Source organism: Hyalella azteca, unplaced genomic scaffold, assembly GCF_000764305.2.
Source record: "Hyalella azteca isolate HAZT.00-mixed unplaced genomic scaffold, Hazt_2.0.2 contig11770, whole genome shotgun sequence".
Lineage (NCBI taxonomy): Eukaryota > Metazoa > Arthropoda > Malacostraca > Amphipoda > Hyalellidae > Hyalella > Hyalella azteca.
In genome coordinates this window covers 91,607-113,681 of record NW_025941755.1, presented here as the reverse complement: position 1 = coordinate 113,681, position 22,075 = coordinate 91,607, and the positions used below count along the sequence as shown (strand labels likewise).

At 38.9% G+C, this 22,075-nt stretch overlaps 1 protein-coding gene across 1 annotated transcript; it reads right to left on the bottom strand.

Annotated features, from left to right (window-relative positions):
* Positions 1-589: 589 nt before the first annotated feature.
* LOC108664392 (formin-like protein 5) lies at positions 590-20,850 on the bottom strand. Its single transcript, XM_047882991.1, has 10 exons — positions 20,655-20,850; positions 19,659-19,892; positions 18,915-19,036; positions 16,856-17,128; positions 16,462-16,501; positions 14,525-14,623; positions 13,374-13,534; positions 12,977-13,070; positions 12,603-12,707; positions 590-6,926 (listed from the first exon to the last, which is right to left on the bottom strand). The coding sequence occupies exons 1-10, from the start codon at positions 20,848-20,850 to the stop codon at positions 6,763-6,765; spliced, it is 1,488 nt and encodes a 495-aa protein (XP_047738947.1). The 3' UTR covers positions 590-6,762.
* Between the last annotated feature and the right edge of the window lie 1,225 nt (positions 20,851-22,075).

The following is a 22,075-nucleotide window of genomic DNA, read 5'->3' as shown; positions in this document are numbered from 1 at the left end:
CAGAGCTCACTAATAAATATCGGACTACCAAAATAGCCAACATAAATTAGACTCTACATACTTAAAAATAAAAACGAAATGAAATCTCACAACTGCTTTTGTCTCGAACTTCGAAGAGAGGAGAGGTCAATTCATATTCATAACCAAAATTATTTGCGCGAAACATTTGATCATCCACTTGGATACAAATTTTAAAAATATTATAGTTACAATCCTAAAATTGGTACAAAATCTGGGTACAAAAATTGGTACTTGAGAATAGCTTCGCCTATACCAGTATTAACACTACTTAAATTTACATTAGAGAGCAATTGCAACCATTATTGGAATACGAAAAATGAATGCAATGCTTCCCAACATTAATTTCGAAGAAATGCTAACTTTTTTCCAAGTTAATATAACCTGAAACCAATTGAAATCAATTCATACATGGTGCAGATTTTTACAAACCTTGAATTCAATTTTTTTAATAATTCTTGATGTCATGAATTCAGTTAGGGCTTCAGTAATACCGAGGCATTCTGAATCCGACAAGCACCGTTCGTGTGCAAGAATGATTTGTTGAAGGACAAATGAAACGATAAAAAAGAACAGGTTAGGAAGATTATACTCTTTAGGGAAGATTAACAGCATTATCTCACAAAAGATTTTCCAAACAGCTACGAAAATCAAGTCGCTACAGCGAGTTATTATATACTCCCAACGAAGAATGATGGGCTAAGCCATCCGCGTCAGGTATAGGACAAATGACGCGGTATCAAGTAAACAAAAGAGGTACAGTTTTACTTACAATAATCTGACACGCTTCATATTGATCGACAAGCACACAAAAATAGAATATTTAACATTAACTACAAAAGAGTTCTTTACAAGAACTTCACACGACTTAGTATATATCGCAAAAAAATCGTTAGGGCGTCTAAAAACTGAAGCAATATTGAAGACCAGCTCACCATGCGTAAATGCATTGCATAGTAATTTGAAGTGAGCGTAAACCCCGTTGCGTGCTACGCGCAGGACAGGAAAGCAAGGATCGCGAGTCCGAAATTATTAACGAACATTTTGAGGGAATTGAAAAATTTGCCAAGCTTAAAGTTCTAATCAAAATTGAGACTAATTTCATTTCATCAGCTTTCATGAGGAATAATAGTATCTGAAACAAAGCTCACATTAAATTTCCAACACAAAAACCAATATTTACTTGATACTTTCAAGGCAGAAAAACATGCATACGTTCCTCCAAAATTCAGGGAAATACATAGCACAAAATACGAGTTAATACAGAACAGAAGTAAATATTTCAGAATTGCTAGCTGAAAGCTAGTGCTGTACCTAATAATGTTTTATCTATTTTATACACTGACCTCCACTTCGTATCACGACGGGAGTGTTTAAAAAATAGTTCTCTTTACAGCATATAGATACAGCAGTTATATAATGCAGGTCGTATATTAACAATAGGCATAAATATATTGCTAACGCAGTTCACAAGTTCTTCATTATAAATGTGGGGAATCAAACTAGATCCGCACAAAATAATTGGAACAAATAAAAAATAACCTAAAGAATAAATTTTAAAAGAAACCCGACATGCTGAAGACAAAATACTAGAATTAACTGAAGCAATTCGAAGCTAACTTACTAGTTAGCGATACTCTGAAGTACATCAATAACTGGCGCAAAAGTTAATACAAAACTTAAATTTTCTTCACCAATTAAGGAAAGTTCAGTCTTCTGAACTGAGCTGAAACTCCGATTGCAAGTAATAGTTGTTCACTCTCCAGCCTGCTGCTAAAGCGGCCCATAACTATCACTGGTTACCCCCATCACAATGGAGTAATTCACGAAGAAACGGACTCCTTAGGGCCTGTTACAAGTCACGAAGTCTACTGAGAAATTTAAATGGAAATCCAATATAATTGGAGAGAGCACGAGTAGAAACACACAAAATTAGCATAAGCAAAATTATTTTATTGGCATGGGACTACGAGGCTTGAATGGTTAACTAGTATCACCGAGACCTGAAATTATTGCAAGCCATTACTAAAGTTTCAATACAAGTACAATATTCCAATTCTGTAAGCTGAAGCGATAGGTACGATAGTTTAAATTATCTCTTCAACACAATCAATTCGTTTTACAAGCAATAACCTGAATGCGTAATTTCCTATTAATATGGAGTAAATTCAGTGAGACAAGTTATTTTACTTTAATAGACAATAAATTTTGTGTTTCCTTGTCGATTTACTGGACAAGTTAGTTAAGGCATTTCTAGATCTGTACTTTTCTCCTTATGCGCTCAAACAAGCTCATCACATTCCAGACTTTAAAATTACAATGTACAGAACAAAAATTGCAGGATAAAATGAACTATTATTTTCTTAATTAGAAAGTTGCGTCTATTTAACTGCTTGCATTAATAAACCAATGACTGATAGCAATTATAAATATGTCAAACTAATCTTCAGGCAATCAAGGTTCCCGCTCTACTAAAACAACTCTTAACACAAACGGCATTTGACCAACGCTTCATTATTAATGTAATCTAGTTACGCAATTAAGTACACCAAATTTCTTGTAAGCTCGGCAATCATACCTTTTACCACAGTTACATAGACAAACAACCCTAGAAATCCTGTAGCCTTTCTTAGTACCTTATTCCAGCATTATTTCAATACCCACATTACTGTGAGACACTGAACTATGTTTAAAAGATTTTCTCCGATTTTAAATTTATTTCAGAATACAGACGGTAGAATCGCAAAAAATTCCACATAAATATAAATTCAAACGGCTTTCAAAAAATTTTCGAATGACATAACCTTCTAGTTTTAAGTTGGTATGCGGAGCAAACAGACGTACCTATTAAAAGAGGGATGGTCCAAGCTACGTGACCAGCAGTGTGAAACGATGGTGGAATTATTATCCTCCACTGATATTTCTAGATACAAAAATTACCCAAACATAATAATTATAATAATCCACAGTGTGTTAGAAGAAGCTACAAAATGCTTATCTTCTAAGCGCCGAACGTAGAATCAGCAACGAAAAAAAGACTAACGGAGGTATTTATATACGCAGCTATGACTTGGTTCAACAATACAGTTTCGTTCGTTCGAGAAAGTTTAAGAGCGCTGATGCCATCACGCGGAAACGAATTCATGAACGATAGGACTTAAAATAACTTCGGTAAAACTGCAGCTAGAACGAGTACCAGTACGGTAGCTTCACGTTGATGTTCAACCCTCACATTCACAAAGTTCTTAGTCAGAGAAATTTTTACATGTGAATAATGCATCCAAATCTTCCTGGCATAGGCCCAACTTCCGAATTAACTGCCAATGAATCATGAATTTAATCGACTGAACAAGGCTCTTAAGGTAACTCATTTGGCGAGTGCTGAAGACGATCGTCGCAAGTGAAATAAGCGAGTGGGCAAGTAACATATAACTCGTCATAGTAAATAATGGTATACGTAGTGCCAAGTGATACCTTGCTTTCTCGTGCTGACACAGCAGTGGACTGGGACCGCATGAGGCAGCCTAGTCCCCTAGCATATCAGTGTTGACGAGAGGTAAACAAAGGCATGAGGAGCACTCGTGAGCGTTTAAAGATCCGTGGTCTCGGGCAGCTGTTGAGCGTAAACAAATCAAGTGACTTCGACTACTAACGACAAATATAAGTAATAAATCAACTACCATCGGAAGGTGATGGAACTTAGGAGGTATATATATGGCCTCGATCATTCGTTGACTCAATATATATGAATAAAGGGAATTTGTTAGAAAGCACGCTTATAAATTAGATAGCACGGTGTAACACAGCGCCGGTGTTGTAGTTGTGGTGCAGTGAACTAGAGTTCTGTGTTAAACTTATCTATTAACTGTGTCGGCATTCACTTCCATTCACGATATCTTTATCATACACTCATAATTGTCTGATAGGCGTTTACTCTAACTTTTCTCTGTAACAACACAAGTTTCAGTTCGTGTGAATCAAGTTTAGGAACGTAAAGCACATCATGATGAGGAATAACCAAGAATGAGAGCACCGGAGTTACGCTTACGATGAAGAGTTTTCATCTTATTTAATAGTCCAGCTGATACGTGATGCGGATTGGAATAATTCAATGAACTCTGCTTCATGAAATCAAATCTCTAACAAGTACATTTCCTTCTGTCATCAAAGACGTTGCATGAATCACAAACAAGAAGGTAATTAAAAACTGATGCACTCGTAATCAACAGACCAAGGCTGAAGAAAACGTATCTTGGACCCCCACAAGACTGCGCGTCAATGTATCTCATACTCCCCATACAGTCAGCAATACAGGGATTAAGCCTCATTCGTGTATAGATTATTACTTGAAACAAAGACTAAAACTGAGAAACTGACACAAGAATATTTTGTAATTATTGCATTGGAGTTTAAAATCAATATCGAAAAAGGAATTTTTATTACCGAAATATCTGCCAACTTCTTTTCTACCCTGATATTGCGTAATTCCTGCCAAGTGCAGTGATTTTACTCATCAAATGTATCTTTATATAAAACCCACAAGAATTATGCACTAAAGACAAATAAGAACAACGGGCAACATTTTAACGGAATTGGTCTAGCCCAATAGCTACGCATTAAACAAGAGATACGTAAATACCCAACATGTCAGGTGCAGGATTGATGATCCACTTGAAGAGGATATTTGCGTATCCATTACCCCCAGCATTGCACGTGTTCTGGCAACCATGATCGGTAATTCAATACCGGGCAAGTTTTCTGCCGCAACAAAAGACACGCGACAGTGAAATGCTCTAGTTACTTTCATAAATCATGGTGATGACCTAAAATTCCCAATTTTCCAATTTAACATTTGACTCTCGTTCTTCTTAATTAAACATGTAATGAACAGGTTTCACAAATTTCAATGGTACAAAGAAGATTAAAATTTGTTAGGTTTAAGTTCTCAAGAAGGAAAACAAGAGCAAAAAAGCGCAAAATCACAATTAGATATAAGCAAAATAAATAATAAAACGAAAAATTTCATCATAAATTCCCCGTTTTACGATGCAAGGAATACAATGTCGTTAAAAGAATCACTGAGAATTAAAAGCCCACATACAGGAGACAAGCAACGAAGAAATGTATTCATAAGGCAAATCTCAATCACTGCTGGACACCAGTTAGCCTAACATCCTCCTGCCACCACCAACACCACCTACACCACATCACTGCAGCTTTCATGTCACTATTGCACCACCAATAACACTTGAGACTAAAGTAGAAGAAGTAGCCTCAGCATCTCCGGCTAGGCCAGACTGCATCATTTGTGGGAGAAACAAGAGCTTTACCTTTACTTCGCTGCTGGCATTCTCTGTTACTCAATTCAATTTCTTGACATTATTCAATTCAATGTGTAAGATGACCAAGTGACCGCAATACTCGAGCAATAATTAAGTGGTACCAAACATTGTTCTTCCGTAATAACGATAGCAATAAATTCAACTAACTGTAGTCGGGGTAATATCTTGACCTCCAACTTTAGGAAAACTCCAACTTTAAAATGGACAGTCATTGTTTTGTATTGTGTTTTGAGAAATGAAAAATATGCATTGCTTGGTAGGAAGAAAATTTGAATGCCAATTTTCGCGATAAGCAGACCACAACACAATGAAAATCAAAATGGTTCGTGAAAACCGCTTAAAATCAGAAAATACTTTTAAAATTGTTCTCCAATCTAGAGATGTAAACATAAATGATGAAGAAAGGTTATAACCTAAATATTGACATAAAGGGACGCTTCAAGTATCTTTTATTTGTAGCTGGTAGAATTTTAGTTCAATTTCTCCAGTTGTTTACAAATCGGCGCCAGGTTGTGACGCCGCTGTCTATCTGGTGTCGTAGATGACTCGTGTGTCTTGAGACGGTGACTGCGCTAGAGCCAGGGGAACCTCGACGTCTCGTGTTCAGTAGCGATGTTCTGGATGAATTTGCCTTCAAAGTTTCAGAGCGACCAGGAAGCACATAGAAATCATCACTGGATTTCCGTGGTGAATAACATCGAGTGTCGGAACGGCTTAGCACGCGTCCGATATCAGGGCTCGACAGAGACCGGTTCTGCCTCCTCAGTCTCACACGCACGTCAACATCGCGGACTAACAGATTTCCTTCACGCGAAACTCCGTTAATATAGAGATTAGGTGGACTCAGAACCTCTCTTTCAGGTCTGCCGACTTGCACAGGAAGAATGTTGTGAGGAAGACCCTGATTCGGGTGTGACATGAAAGGAAAAGTAATGACAGGTTTGGGTTTGAGAGGAGGAGGCCTTCGACGAGGTCGAGGTGAAATGGTCGCAAGATTCTTCTCGCTCGCTGAGTGCACTAAAACAGCCATGCTCAGAGCATTAATATCCTTAAGTACGTTGGCATGCGGGATGACAGGATGTGACTGACGTCTGAGGGGCGTACGCACGTCTGCTGCATCATCATTAACGGCGTCACATATGCGAAGAGTAGGAACCAAGTACCCGAGTGGCATGCCACCATCAGGAGTAGCACGAGACTTGTCTTCGAGTTGCCTTGAACCGAGGTCGGCCATATTACAGTATATTATACCTAAATTGCCCTCATGACGTCTAGAGGTAGCGTGAGGCTCTGAAGCGCCGGAAACCATTTCCCGATAGGTGCTGGTGGCTTTACCGTTCGTGGTAGTGATGTTGGTGGAGGTCCTGGTGGCTGTGGCAGATGAAGGGTGGCGTTGTGATGTCTAGCAGTGGGAAGCTTCAGTGCCGAAAATCTTTCCTCCCACTTGAACGTGGAGGGGCGCATGGGGAGGCTGGGGGAGAGGTGAGTGGGAGTATTGTAGAGGTTGTGGGGGAGGAGGCCCACCAGGGGGAGGGGGAGGAGCTCGTCGTTGACTGGCAGGTTTTGCTGCACAAAATCACAACAAGTATTAACAAGCGCACGGACAGCACAGGAAGCAACACGGGGCTCGGGGAGTGTACTACCTGGAGAATTAAGATGTAATTCAACATCCGAAATAATTGCTCTTATCAATCAATTAATAGAAGGTAATGCAACAATTCATCTCTCACTATCTTCTCGAATGTTCATTAAATTCTGAACTAAATAGAGAAAAACTGAAGGCAGGATCGGCACTCCACGCTATCAGTTTTGAAACCATCAGCCGCATTATTCTTTATTATAGAATAGAGAATTTTCAACTCCATAATAGAGAATTCTCTACATTAGAGTAGAGAATTCTCTATTCTAGAATAGAGAAATCTTTATTCTAGAATATATACAAAATCTGCCAGAATTACACTCCCAGCAGCACTAGTTTCCAAACACAGCAAACAGAAACACAGCCACACAGACAACCAAGAACAATACGATAATTATTAACACATATGATAATTATTATTATTAACGTATATTAATAATGAATAACAATTTATCTCTTGGCCAAATAATGCATTAACCATCATAGAAGTATTTCTCAAATGAAGCCCGCGTAACTTACCGTTGGTAGACAATGGCTTAATATCAATGACGAGAATATGACAAACATACGAGAAAAAAATAAGCTGCTTAAATATAACGGCCTCTAAGGATAGATGTCGATGAGCCCACAGAATTATTGAAAATGCAAATTTTTCGCTATCCTGGAAGTCTCCTGTTGAGGCAAAATATTACTGTTATCGAGAACTATGATGTAATGGAAGACAATAAAACCAAAAGCTCTAGCATACGGGACTGAGCAACACAAATATAATGGTTTAGCCCACACCCCACGCAATGAAATCGAGATACATCTAAGTTATGAACTCGAGACGTAGAGAAAAAGTTTTTGTCTTGCCCCGCCTCGTATATTTAGTACAGAAGTAGGCAGTAGAGCACATAACATATTGAAAAGAAACAATTACTATTTTATAAGAAGGCAACATGTAATATGTGAGACAGTGGAGCGCCACGAGATACAACATCACACCACTTGCAAGACTAAACAGAACAAGAAGAAGCTTGATTCTGGAAATAAGGGATGATTCTGTCCTTGGAATTTAAATTCAAAGGATCAAAAATAATTAAGAACAAGGAATTTCATCACCAATATGGTGATAAATTTGATCATCAGATTAAACGAAGAGTTAGTGTTGGCAACCGTTCTACGCTACCGGTATAGTACTTGACCAGCAGTTCTGTTAAAGAAGGACCAGACAGAACAAATTTAATGGTAAGAAGACGATGGTAGTAAGTCGCACGGATGGGTTGGAAGCCTTGCTTGTTACTGAGTCACACCGCAATCATCTTGCCTCTCTTATGATGAACTCTGAAGATCTCGAAGCATCCTCACAACTAAAGAAATAATTGCTGAATGGTATGAATGATAGATTCTGAATCGTATGCAGAGAGCATGACACGCTTGGAATGAGCATGACGTGCTTGGCTTGATACGCATGACATGACATACATGATCACCACTCGGGAGTAACATAAGGGTAGGTTCGGGAGGTAATTGAAGGTAATACAACCTAATAAAATAGCACATTTAGTTCAACTGTCAGGAAAATATTAATAAACAATTAAACAATATAGCTTCTCAGTCTCATAACGTAAACCCAACAAACGCGACGCTTTCCGGCATTCTAATTTGTTTCATTTTATGCGGAACTATTAAAATATTAATGATGAAGTAAGTATTTGAAGGATTTGCGAACGTTTTTGGCTGAGCTTTTGAGTGAGCATGGCTCAGCATGAATAACATTTTAGCTTTGAGAGCACAAGATAAAAGTTATTATATTGAGTTATGAACCAGCCGCTCCCAAACAAGGCATGAAACGGTCGTCATAAATAGGGCAAAAGGCGACCACTCGACAAAAATACACAAGATCTAACTGAACAGAAATGAGAAGAAAAATATCAGACCGAGAGTCGTATTGCAAAGTAAAATAACAGAAACAAGAGCAACATAATTTAACCTGTTCTCTAGACCTTCATCAGGCAGAATGAAATTCGTCAACTTCAATTTGAATTCATCAGGCCAAAGAAAGCCTGTTGGTAATTTTATCTCGTTTCACCGACACGATGTGCATACGGGAGATGACGTGTGGTATCGTTGACGACGTGTCATCATTATTATAGTGACGCCGAGTCGTTATTTCCTCGTTACGATGTCGTAAGATAACATCGTCATGACGTGCACTACTGCTATCTAACAGCTGACAGGGCATATCATTGCTGCAGATAACAGCGTTGTGTTCAGGTTGTTGATAACAAATATTCGCATAGCGCGGGGAGTGACATGAACAAAAAGAAGGATGCAGGGGATTAGGGGCAAAGAATACAGGATTGTTTTGAGGGGAAGAAAACGAGGGAAGAGTCTGAGGGTGTGAGAGGGATCTGAGGACCAGGCAAGGGCAGTGGGCGGTGCATTGGGGAAGAGGGATTTGAGGGGAAGGAGCAGAGAAGCCGGGGCAATGGAGGGCGAGGTGAGGACAATAGTAATGAGGGAAGGTGCAAGGGGAATGTGGCTGGCGGGGAGGCAGCAGAGGCAGTGGGGAAGCATAGATCGCTGCTTCACGGGGACGTGAAACGGGAACTGGTGGGGAACGCGGGGTAGCATATATGGACAGCGGGGACTTGGGTAATACGGGAGGTGGGGACTGAGGCTGGGGATTTATGGGGGACTGAGGCAGGGGATTTACGGGGGACTGAGGCTGGAAAGTAATGAGGCTCACGGCCTGTCTACTGTGAGGTGGTCTGGGTGGTGAATGATGGGGAGGAGAAGACAGAGTGAGGCTGAGATGAGGATGATGTGAGGCTGAGAGGCTGAGATTTTGATGATGTGAGGCTGAGAGGCGAGGTGTAGGACGTCGAGGCAGATGCAGGTCCAAGTAAGACTTGTGCAGATAGAACGGCAGCGCTGCACGACACCGGCACAAAAAAACTTGAGCTCTTCACAGTGGCTGGTATACCAGCAAGAAAGCTATCCATACACACTCACAATAATAAATGCATCATATTGTACAAGTAGTGAAATGTGTGTAGCAGTGACGTATGTCTTCTCAGCATGAGTTGAAGGTAGACGTAGAACTGATAAGCCTTTTTGACGGGCTAAACTGGATTAGGATGACACACGCACAAGCAATAAAATGCATCGCTGTTTGGGCAAAGTCTCACTCCCTTCTTTGAGAGTAACATTTATGCAAGAGAGAAAGAAGGAAATCTTCTAAGCACCAACAGTGTAGATACCACACAAATTTGACCCACGGACAAGGTTAGCCGCCCCAGAGGTTAAATATAGTGCTAATGAATCCATCAAAGGCTTTAAAAATATTTACATACTACGAAAGGTGCTTTTAAATTCAAGACGTGGGTACCTTACAACTTACTGCCGAGCTTAGATAGTTGTGGCGACTTAGATTCTACAAAGTACCAATGTTTCACAAGTACATATGGGCCTCTTTACAGGGGAAAAGATTTTGCAAGGACTAAGTGGTAAGTTAGCAATTAAGGGTTTATAAGATAAACTGTCATGAAACACTCACGAGCGAGTAGTTGTATAATAATGACAATCATGATCATTGTCGTTCTATCCGAGTGTCTGCATTGCTAAATCGGCAGCACCCCATCCCCGTTGATTCTGAATTTCATTGCGAGTCTCATTCGAAAATTTTGAAAATAAATCCCCTATCATAAAATTTTTAAATGTACACGAGCCGCGAAAATTCATCCAAAGTTTGAAGTTGTAGACATTCATCTTGTGGGAGGCAGCAAGTCTCATAGGCACAGCAGAATACAGGGAATAGTATGATGGCTGCGTGTGCCAAGTCAGCTATTATTTTTGGTCTCCAGATGAACGGTTATATCGAGAAGAGAGAGGATCCAATTCTGCTAATCCAAGCTCATAAATGGTGGCAGAATCTAGAGATGAATTTGAATTTAAAGAAAAAATGCTCGGAGTTTTAGATGCTCCAGTAGAGCTGCTCTCGGCTTCCAGCATACTAAGGTTCCGTTCAAAGAGCTCGTCCAGAAGTTGACTCGGCACATTTCTCTGGAGAGATCCTTTGAAGTTTTGTTCTGACTGCGACTTAAGCAATAGAGCGGGCCGTTTAGCAGCAGCGGTAGAGGCAGAAAACTCTGCAGCATTTCCTGTAGAAAAAGAACTGCGAAAACAAGGACGGTCAGAAAATAGGCTTCCGTTCGAATCAACGTCCTTTGCATGAAAAGATGCTGAAGGTATTCGTTTCAAGTCAGAATTTGTAAAGTCATTAGCAGATTCTGAAGCTTCTGGCAAAGTTCCACCGCATGAAAGTGCACTCGAGTTTGAAGTTCGTTCATTAGTCGGCAGAAATCCTTCTGCAGTGTAGCCTTTCTTCCTATCTGCCATTAGAATGGATGACGCAACAGCTGGGGTCTTAACGTTGCTGCTCAATAAAGCATTAGACCCTCCATCTGTTTTCTCGGTGCCAGAAACATCAGTTGTACCAAGCCTCAAAGCATAATTACTGCTTCTTGAAAATGCGTCTCGGTTTAGCAGATGAGCTGAAGAATCCGTTGTTTCATCAGATACATTTGGTCTGTGGCTCATCCTCGTACCAGCAACGTTTGAACTCACTTGGGGCCAGACAAAGGGCGAATTTCTTGGTGGCAAAGGTGGAGGAACGTCGGCAACGCTAACTTCTGCAACGTTTCTACCGCCAATGAAGGCTGGAGTTTCAACTCCGCTATGCTGCTGATCCAAGGTAGCAAAAGCAATATCCCTACCCTCCTTGCGTCTGAAACATTGCCTATTGAAATTCCGAGGGGGAAGATCAGGAGAAAATTCAACCGAAGATGCAATGGAGGAATCTGCAGCAGAAGAAAGGGGGAAGAAATTTATTGCTGTCGGTTTCATGTCAGTTATTGAACATTGCTGAGAAGTTTTATCAATACCACCATCAGAATCGAGTGCATGATTGAACAACGGCAAGTTAACTGGCTGCTCGAGATCAGCAAATGATTTAGTAGGTATACCATGCGAAATATTAATGGTAGATTTACTCAGAGATGATTTTCCAAGGGAAGAAAATTTACCATCACCTATACTGCGGTCAGCAACGCGGCGTATAGCAGCCCTGCGCGGAGGTAAAAGAGGCGGACTCTCTTCTGCCAAATTCATCAAACTTTTAGACCAATTTTTGCCACGAAACAAGTTAGTGTCAACGGAAAGTGACTGGATTGCGGGTCCACGGGCTGATGTAAAATACCGATTCATACTTGGCGAAGCAAGATTCTTCTCACCACAAGATGATTGTTTGCGTCTGTCATAGTGAAACCTAGGAATAGAATCGCTACAATGTAGGGATTCATCACTAGACAGGCCACTTGAAGAATCATCATCGAAAGAATCAAAACTGTCATCCGAATAGTCGCTATCATGACATGTAGTTGAGGACACATTGTTACTAATGCCAGAATATTGGTTGCTAGTGACAGAATTTGCGTTGCATTCAACAATAGCAACATCAGAAGCACCAGATGAAGTCATCAACGGAGAGCTTGAGGCACAAGAAGGAGGCAGGGGGGCGCGAGGTTTAGGTTTATGCGACCAGTTTGCATTCTCACCGTTTTTGCTAGGATAAACTTTCTTGAGGTTTGCATCGTAAGGTTGCGGAGGAGGGAATTTGTTGCTCAGCCTGAAGCAGTTAGAGAACTTGCTCTCAAAATCTCCTGCAATACAGAGAATTTCAAGTCATCTGATACAACCTCAGGCACATTACAAAGTCAGCTTGAGACGAAAGTTTTACGATAGACATAATCTTATACGCTGGGCAATTGCAAGATGAGTTAATATAATATATGGAATAGAACATCACAAATAATAATAAAATTGTAACAGAATACACACATCTGACAATAGTTAGGGCTTAAGTACACAAATAATAATAAAATTAACAACAGAATACACACATCTGGCAATAGTTAGGGCTTCAGTATACCTGAATGCCGCGCAGAAGTTGACATGGAAGAATCTCTAACAGGAGGCGGGGGCGGGAGGTTGAATTTGTTGTGGTAGTCGTGGGCGTTGAATGACTGCACACAACACAACAGTTAGTGCTACAGCTCTTAGTGGCGGTCCTGGTGCTACAGCTATGATATACACTCTTGAACACTTACCAGCTACATATAAACCCTCACAATAACAACAATCTGCTATCAATCAGCAATTTATAGCTGCAAGCCACCAAGTATCAAGAGAGGCCCCACAAATTGAACTAATAAATAAATTAATCTAATTGATTTGCTCATATAAGTCTGATCCGTTATTTCTTGTTGAACTTAACATAATTTATTACTAAACTCATATTAATTATTTTAATTGAGTAGCTACGTCACCTCAGGCTTGGCGGCAGAGGGCGGCGGTGGCGGCGGCGGTTGACTAGGCGGCGGTGGGGGGTGGCAGTTGCTGGGAGGAGGAGGGGGGAATCCCCCCGGGGGAGGGGGGGCAGGCACCGTAGGCCGTGACTGCATCGCCGCTTTGTTTAGCATCGCCTTGCCTGCTCGTAGGTATATTTGTTTATATAACTATTATATATTTGTTTATATAACTATTATATATTTGTTTATATAACTGCATATAGCAGGGATATTCTTACCTAAATTGTATACTCTGCATATAGCAGTGATAGGTATTCATACCTACTGCATATAGCAGGGATATTCTTACCTAGATTGTATACAGTGATATTCTTACCTATATTGTATACACTGCATATAGCAGGTATATTTCAACACATAGAACTCATAGTGAATCAGTATTAATTGTATTCATCAACATTGCATGAATAATTCAATATATGGCATTATAGTATTATTATTAAAACATATAGATATGAAATGTATTTTAGGAGATATAAAGAAATGTAGAACTAAAGGAGATATAAAGAAATGTATAACTAAAATAACAATCAATCAAATTAAATGATCAAATAATAAGCAATAGATTCCTATAAAAATCAAACTATAAACTTCAGGTCAGGAGGCAGAAGCCTGTTTTTTCTTCCATTAAAATTTCATTGAGAAGGTACACTTTTTTCCTCTCACGGTTCATATTTATTTATAGGGAGAAATTTGATAAAGCAATTATATTCTCAAGCAAAATGGAAAAAGGAAATAAGTAGCAAGCAATTGATTTGTGCAGACAATTTCATTGATGAGAACAAGAGGGAAGCATGGCACTGCACTACAGAACATATAATATACATATTATATTTATTATATATATTATATTACCTATATACCATATTATATGCATAGACAAATAGACAATATCCGCTTTTTGAGTGTAAATTTGCATGTTAGAAACAGGAATTTGATAATATATTGAATTTGTCTCAAAGGACCTCATCTGCACTAGAAAATTATCAATATTCCAGAATATTAATACTATAATATTCCTTAATGGTGACTAAAATTTTGCCAAAATATTTTGCTACCCCAAAAATGTGGAATAAAACACTGAAAAAAATGTGTGGGTGAGAGCTTGCCTTGCTGGCGCCCCACGGTCTTGCAGGCGCGGGGGGCGTTGGAGGAGGGGGGCGGGGGGTCTGCTGGCTGCTCCTTGGAGGGAACGCTGGTCCTGGCACCTGTACGGGACAGGAGACAGGTGCAGGTTTATCTAATTAATTACCTACATTACCTACATAATCAATTAATGTGTTAATTGATTTATTAATAAATTTTCAGGTATAATACAGGATATTTAATGCCTTATTAAATACAGGAGACAGTTTCAGGTTTATTCAATTAATTAATTGATTAATGTATCACCTAAATAATTAATTAATGTGATAATTAATTAATTATTTAATTTTCCGGTACAATGTAGGATATTTAATTCCTCCTTAAATATCACACATGAATACTAACATCAATGTGTTCATTTAAACCTACATTAATACATTCCTACATTATTAGAGACCACTAACATTATTGATGAATCTGCAGTCATCAAAACGACCAACATTATAAATGTGATGCTGATAACGAACTTAAAACTATCATTAAAAGTGACAAATGGCCCTATGCTTAATTTCATAGGTAACAACAGGAAGGATATTTTGTGAGACAAAAATTCTGTACCAAGACTTGTTACTTTTTTCAAATACTCTTTTTCAAGTATCAGAGCAAGCAACATTATAAACACTTGTTAAGTGGTATGGGGCATTTCCATTATGATTGAGCACTGAATTGTTCAAAATGAATAAATAAGTATGAATGTGAATAATTTCCTCTAGCAAAATAGAACGTGATAATCAGGTGACGTGTCAAGTGACAGAGCAAGGAACATACGAGCTTGATATGGCACCATGTATGCAAATATAATACTTGTATTAACCCTTTAATTGTTCAAGCAGGACTAAGACATCAATGAACTGTCAGTTCAAGACAACTGTACTTTAGATGAAATTAAGGATAGAGAAGAATACATGGATGAAACATAATTAATACATTGAAGAAAAATTTGACTTCATCATAATCAATATTCCGAAGTGAATTGTGTCTTGACTGGGACTCAATGGTCAGTTTGCAAACTTCAATACCACATAGCAATATAATAAACAAAAAAAATCAATGGGGGGGGGAAAATAACCCACTACCAGCATGCCATCGTTAATTACAGGTAATGAGAAAAGGGATGATTATATTTATGAATGAAAGCCACACAAAATGATGGAGGGATCAATTTTCACTGCAACAAGAATGACAGGATGGCAACACAAAACAAAATATTTATCCCAAAGCAGCAAATCAAAGTAAGTAAAATTGATATAAATTCTAAAGATTTAGTATAAGTTTGATGAAAATTTTTAAAACAATCAAATGCAGGGGAAAAGTTTAGGAGCCCAAAACTTGCATGATCCACTAATAAAAGAAAAACGTTGTATAATGACCACATGATAATTCTTATTTTGATTTGAATCATCTCAAACAAGCCATTAATTCATTATGAAGAAAAGTTCAGCATTACACATGGATTCAAATTGTCTGTAGAATTGGCAATTTCATTCAACAGTGACTTGCATTGCAATGCTTGGCTTGTGATGTACATACCAGACAAAAAATCTATGAAAAATACACCAACACTGCAGGATAGCAAGTTATTCAAAAACCTGCAAGCTTATTGCACAACAAGCTATCACCTTAATACTAAGTCTATAGATACAAATATCATTGCCAACAGGCAATGTCTCTAAAATGTTAGGTTTAAACCTTGTCAACACAAAAAGTTAATAACTCCTGTTACAGCACAAACTAAAATGTTTATGAAACTTTATTATAGTTATGAGCCTAATAAGTATAAATGATATACCTACTCATCAGAACATTAATCACAGGCCATGAACTGACCACAGTAGAGGAGTAGGTATATGTCTGTGCAATTTGATATTAGATTTTCAGCAAAGTCTGTTCACCAACTCACCGAAGACCCCAAAATTATTGGGCTTGTCATGGACAAGGCCCTAAAATTATAGGGCAAAGCGGCATTGGGCAAGTGAGATAATGAGGCTCAGTAATTATATCTATGTAGAATTAAGACCCTAATTCGAGACAGAATGCATTCCCAACTCTAGCTTTAAGCTATCAGCAAACACAGCATAGCAGCAAGCCATCACGTGAGTCGCCTAACATCAACAGTAAAACCTCACATGAGGCCGAACCCTGATGGTTCAACTTCCCCATTTGAAACCAACTTTAGGCAGTACAACCCCACTCAAGGCAGGAAACGTGCTCTCTAAAGGCAGGCAAGCCCCACGGATATGCCCTTTGCAGGAGCCTTGAGTCCCCGCGTCCTTTGTGGCACTGCGTAGACGTACCTGGGGTGGAGGAGGAGCGGGCTTATAGGACTCAAGCGCCGCAGGTCTGGTGCGGGCGGCAACATCGTGGAGGAAGGAGGATGAAGTGCTTAGGGATGAGGATGAGGGCAGGGGAGGTTGGGGATGCAGGGAGGAGATATTGGCGCTGTGTAAGTTAGAGGAAGACTTGGAAAATGAGCGTGATGATAGCGGGGGCTGATGACATGAAGGCTTGGGGCCCGCAGGGGGCGGGGGGGCTGGCGTGTTTTTTATGCTAGGCTGCAGTAGGTGACGCTAGGATGCGGCAGATAGCGGTATCATAGGCAGCAGGAGAGGGAGTGAGTGAATCACAGGTTTCCAGGAGAGTTAATCACCAGAGTTTTTTACAGCAAATTTATCACCAGTTTTTAGGGAGAGTTTATTACCAGTTTTTGGGAGTGTGGGTAGAGTGCAAGTGTGCAAATGGGTTGGTGAATGAGCAGGTATGAATATGAAAGAGGGGAATTTGCAGGTGAAGGTCATGATATGCATGTTAAGGCAGGGAATGTTCAGGTGAAGATGGGAAACAATGGAATATGTGGAAAACCAAAGAAACAAAAAAAAAAAGAAAAGTGTACTCAGCAATCAATAAGAAATAAAGAATACAAGGAATAAATTATAGAAATTGGGTCAATCTCGTGGATGAGATGAAGAATATTTGAATAAAGATATTAAAAATTAAAGTTTAAATGAAAGTTATGAGTGGAATTAAATCTTAGAAGCAAGAAGATGTTGTAGAATAGTAATGCAAATAATGATGGATGAATATATTGAGTTGTATTGTAGAGGTTGGTGCAGGATTTAATGGCATTTATTGTAGATGATGGTGCATGATTTAATGGTAAATGTTGGTGCATGATTTATTGGTAAATGTTGGTGCATGATTGAATTGTGTTGTACATGTTGATAAATGATAATGATGATATCCATTAAAGATGTTGGTGCATGATGACGATGTTGGAGACGTTTGTAGAGGAGCGGCGGCAGCAGAAGCAGCAGCAGCACAGGGATATAAAGCAAGCATTGAGCATCAATTTCACCATAAGCTTCAAAATGCTGGCATCAGAGGCAGAGTCTTTCACACTCAAGAAAGCAATCTACATTTTACACACCACACACAATATAATCTGAGCCATCTACAAAACCGACATACCAATTCATGTTTCTTCAAACCCATTTCTACACTAAAAGAAATCACAGAATACTTGAATATCACTTGAAATAATACCAAGATGGAACCTGAGGGCATTCCCACATGAAATTATTAGACTTTCAAAAGAGTAATCATTGCATTCAAATTCTATCTTGGCATTAAAATAGGTTTTAAATAGTTTATATTTGTTTTAGAAATAAGTATTTCAAGAAGTTTGCCTAACCCAGATAGCTATATTTAAGATGTTCATTCCCTTTGTCAACAAAAGGAACTGTAGATGCCAAAGGTTTTATGTTCATGCATGCAAGCAGCCTTATGCATTATGGTTGATGCATTTACCCACTATAATCACATCATATGGGCATAAGCACAAGCCCCTACCCTCAGAAATGGGCACAATCACAAGCCTAAACAATGTCAACATCAAGATTCTGTCCATCTTCAACTACCAGCACCACTACATAATCACCAAGTACAGGTATCAACGCCTTGTTAGAAGTAAAATACAAAAAAAAAAATCAACAATCAACAGCCAGTTTTGATTTTTTTTGACAGTCAGTCAAAAAAGATCTGCATTAAAGATTCTTCATCATACAGGAGGCCTGCAGAAACTGACACTGGTTTGCAAAGTTGAAAACACCCATAACTTAACCCTTGTTATTTCTAACAATTACCGTAGTAGTGGAAGAACAATAACATGAAACATTAAAAAAAATTAAAATAATAAGCAGGGTAAAAACGCTCGGATCATTAATACAAAGCCACAAAATGATCAGCTTGTACTTTGGAATCTCATAGCAGCAGCAAACTTGATTTTAAATAGCAAAATTATAATAGCATTTGAATTTACCATGTAAAGTGAAGACTGAAGAGTTAAATTATATTTACCTTGGGACTGGGGGGCACCGCACCCTTGTTTGTATCAGCAGGGGGTGACGCAGGAGGGGGAGGTGCAGCTCCGAAGCGGTTATCTCTAAACCCACCACTGTTGTTGCTGCCCTTGTTATTACCTGCTGCATGAAAATGATATCTGGTACATTCATATCCCTTACATCAGTGGTTCCCAAACTTTTTCTGGCTGGTTCCCCCTTGGCTCCCCAGTGAATCTCTAGCGCTCCCCCCTTGACAGACACATATAAAAACAAACGCCTCTTTCTTGATATTTAGTATGCTGCAATTTTGAAAAAGAAAGGTTAAACACAGATCTTTCTAGAGACCCCCACAGATCTTTCCACTGCCCCAGGGGGGCGATATCGCCCACTTTGGGAACCACTGCCTTACATCCATACTTATTCAATACCTAGATTAATGGATTTCAACTTTGGCACATAGAGAGCTCATTTTATAGTAGATGTCTCATTGAAGCATATTCTCCTAGACCTAGACAATACAATTGTGATGATATAAGCAAAATGTTATCAGTTACATTTAATTTATAATGTACCGGTACTTTGACTTAGGAACCTAGAGAGCTCATCCTAGCCCTCATCACATGGCATAATTTTGCGAGGTTACAATGATACCAAGTGTGGGGATATTTGTTCCTATGCAATCTGACAAAGGCTGAAGTGAATTTTCAGTGAAGGACATTCCCCTCACTTGTAGGTCATAATTCATGAGATCAAGCCTCACCAGACGAGTGCAGCGAGGAGGCATTCGGACTGCCAGTCTGCCGCAGCTTGGGCATACCACCAGCAAAGAGCCCAGCTAATTGAGGGGCTCCACCATTGGATATAGAGTCTCCATTACCACTGTTATAACTGCTACTGTTGTTGTTGTTATTGATGGTGGGTCTTGAATTGAACTCAGATTTGTTGGTTCTTGACTGAGAAACAGGACCAGCCTGTCCGTTGCTTGTAACTTTGCCTGCGGTGAAAGGATGCAGTTGCAATTGGTGTTGTTGCAGAGGAATATCCTGTAGCTTTTAAATGCACATGTTGGTAGTGATTTTGACTTCTAGTATAATTAAGATGAAAATTTTCCCTATGATTGCTTATACACAAACAAACTTCACTTGTAACAACATGCCTCATCTTATTCAAGCTTCAGGATGCACAAAAATAATCACTTCCATCAGAAGGGATAAAAGCATCAAAGTTCCATCAATGGTTTTCAGATGATATTTAATGATTGGAAAGTTTAAAGCCTAGCTAACAAAGCTCCAAACCTCAGACACAAATACCATCTGAGTATTGCAATTGTTAGTTCCTGACTCAACAATAAGCTCAAAGTCAGGGTCTGGCAGGACTGGTACATGTCACTCAAACAGCAAACTAAAGCTTTGCAGTTTTACTATACTTATTTTATAGCACAATTTTGTGCTTGTGATTATGTTAACACAAAACAACATTGATGAAAATTAAGCACTAAATCAATTAGTAAAAATGGAGTAATGCAAGGCAGGTGAATAGGAATTAATGTGAATACCAAAGCACCCCAAAAATTAATAAAATATCATCTCATATGAATGCTGAATATAATTGTAATGGAATCTTGAAGTGAAGAAGGAGAGAATCAATTTTTCAATTTGTTCCAATAAATTAACCACATATTACTTATTATTGAATAGAAAATAGAAAAAAAGGTATCCCTTAAAATCATCAATTTACTGGATGGTGAGAAAACAACCTGAAACAATTGGCTGTGATCTGTCATTTGTGACAGCTTTTTTGAGTCTGGTCCCAGATCTGATGTCAGCCAATAGGGCTCCTTTATCTCCCCCACTTCCCCCCAAATTGAGGGTGGGAGCTTTCCCTCTGCCCCGGTTGGCTGGCAAGCCTCGCCCTTGCCCCATCATGGGGGGTGGTGGTGGTGGGGCAGGCATTTTCCTCACTGCCCTTCACTCTGAACAAACAAAACTCAGTAAGAAGCTAAAAAAGCATAGTTATTTAACTAAACAAACAGCAAACAGTTAGAACAAGCATAAAAAAACACTAAAAATATAACAGATTACCACACATCAGAGATTTGTTGAAAAAGGTCAATGATGCAAATGTATCTTCCTGCATGAATGTACAAAAACATAAAATAATGGATATCATTGTAACTAGAAATGAATGAATTAGCATCAATAATTAATCCATTATCTATTTATGGAAAAATTTTTAGTTATGGTTAAGTTTGCAAAGCACATGCCACATATTTTTTAATGAGCTCCTCTAAAAATATTATTGTCAATGAATATTTCTTTCATACATATAAAAGTTTAGGAGATGGACACACAGCTTCAAAATTCTCCTCAAATTGTTAACCTACACAACCACTGTCAATAAATTTCAGGCTTACACAGTTGATGGTCTCCAATTAGCAAGCCGAATAATTCATCATCAAAAAATCATACATGTTATAAATATTGAATCCCATACAGCTCTGATATTTGAATTAGATTAATACAGATGTTAAAAATGATGTTCAACACTCACTTTATGAAAGTATTTCATAAAAAAGCTACTTTACACCTTTGTAAACTTTACTATTTAGTGACAAATGAGTGAAGCAACATAAATAAAAAATAGGACCAAGAGAAAATGAAGAATACACCTGCAGGACATTCATTTCAGTGTGTACGAGATATGACATCTGTGCACCACCAACATATATAGGAGATATGTGGCTGACATCCATGCACCACCATCGTGTATTATACCTACAAGGAGCTACAGGAGATATTTAATTGAGATGTATGCTACTCGTACATGACATCTGAGTAGGTGATGTCTTGTGTATCAGGTTGTCAACAATCACCTTACAGTAACATTGTAATGCTACTAACAGTAGCATTAACAACATCACCTTCTGTGATGTCATTGTTGTATGCCTATATAAGCGCATCAAGCATCCCCTGAGGCAGTTGAAAACCAACATCTCTTAGCTGCAGTTCCAGCCAGCCTCTTTTTGCAACCACTTAAGATGACTCTGACAATTGTGTCAAGTGTGACGATATTGCTACCTGATTGATTTCTGTTTTGTATTAATACCTCACTGTGTCTAACTTTAAATAAGTACTATCTTGGTGTAGCATTCCTCTTTCATTTCCTTATTGTATTATA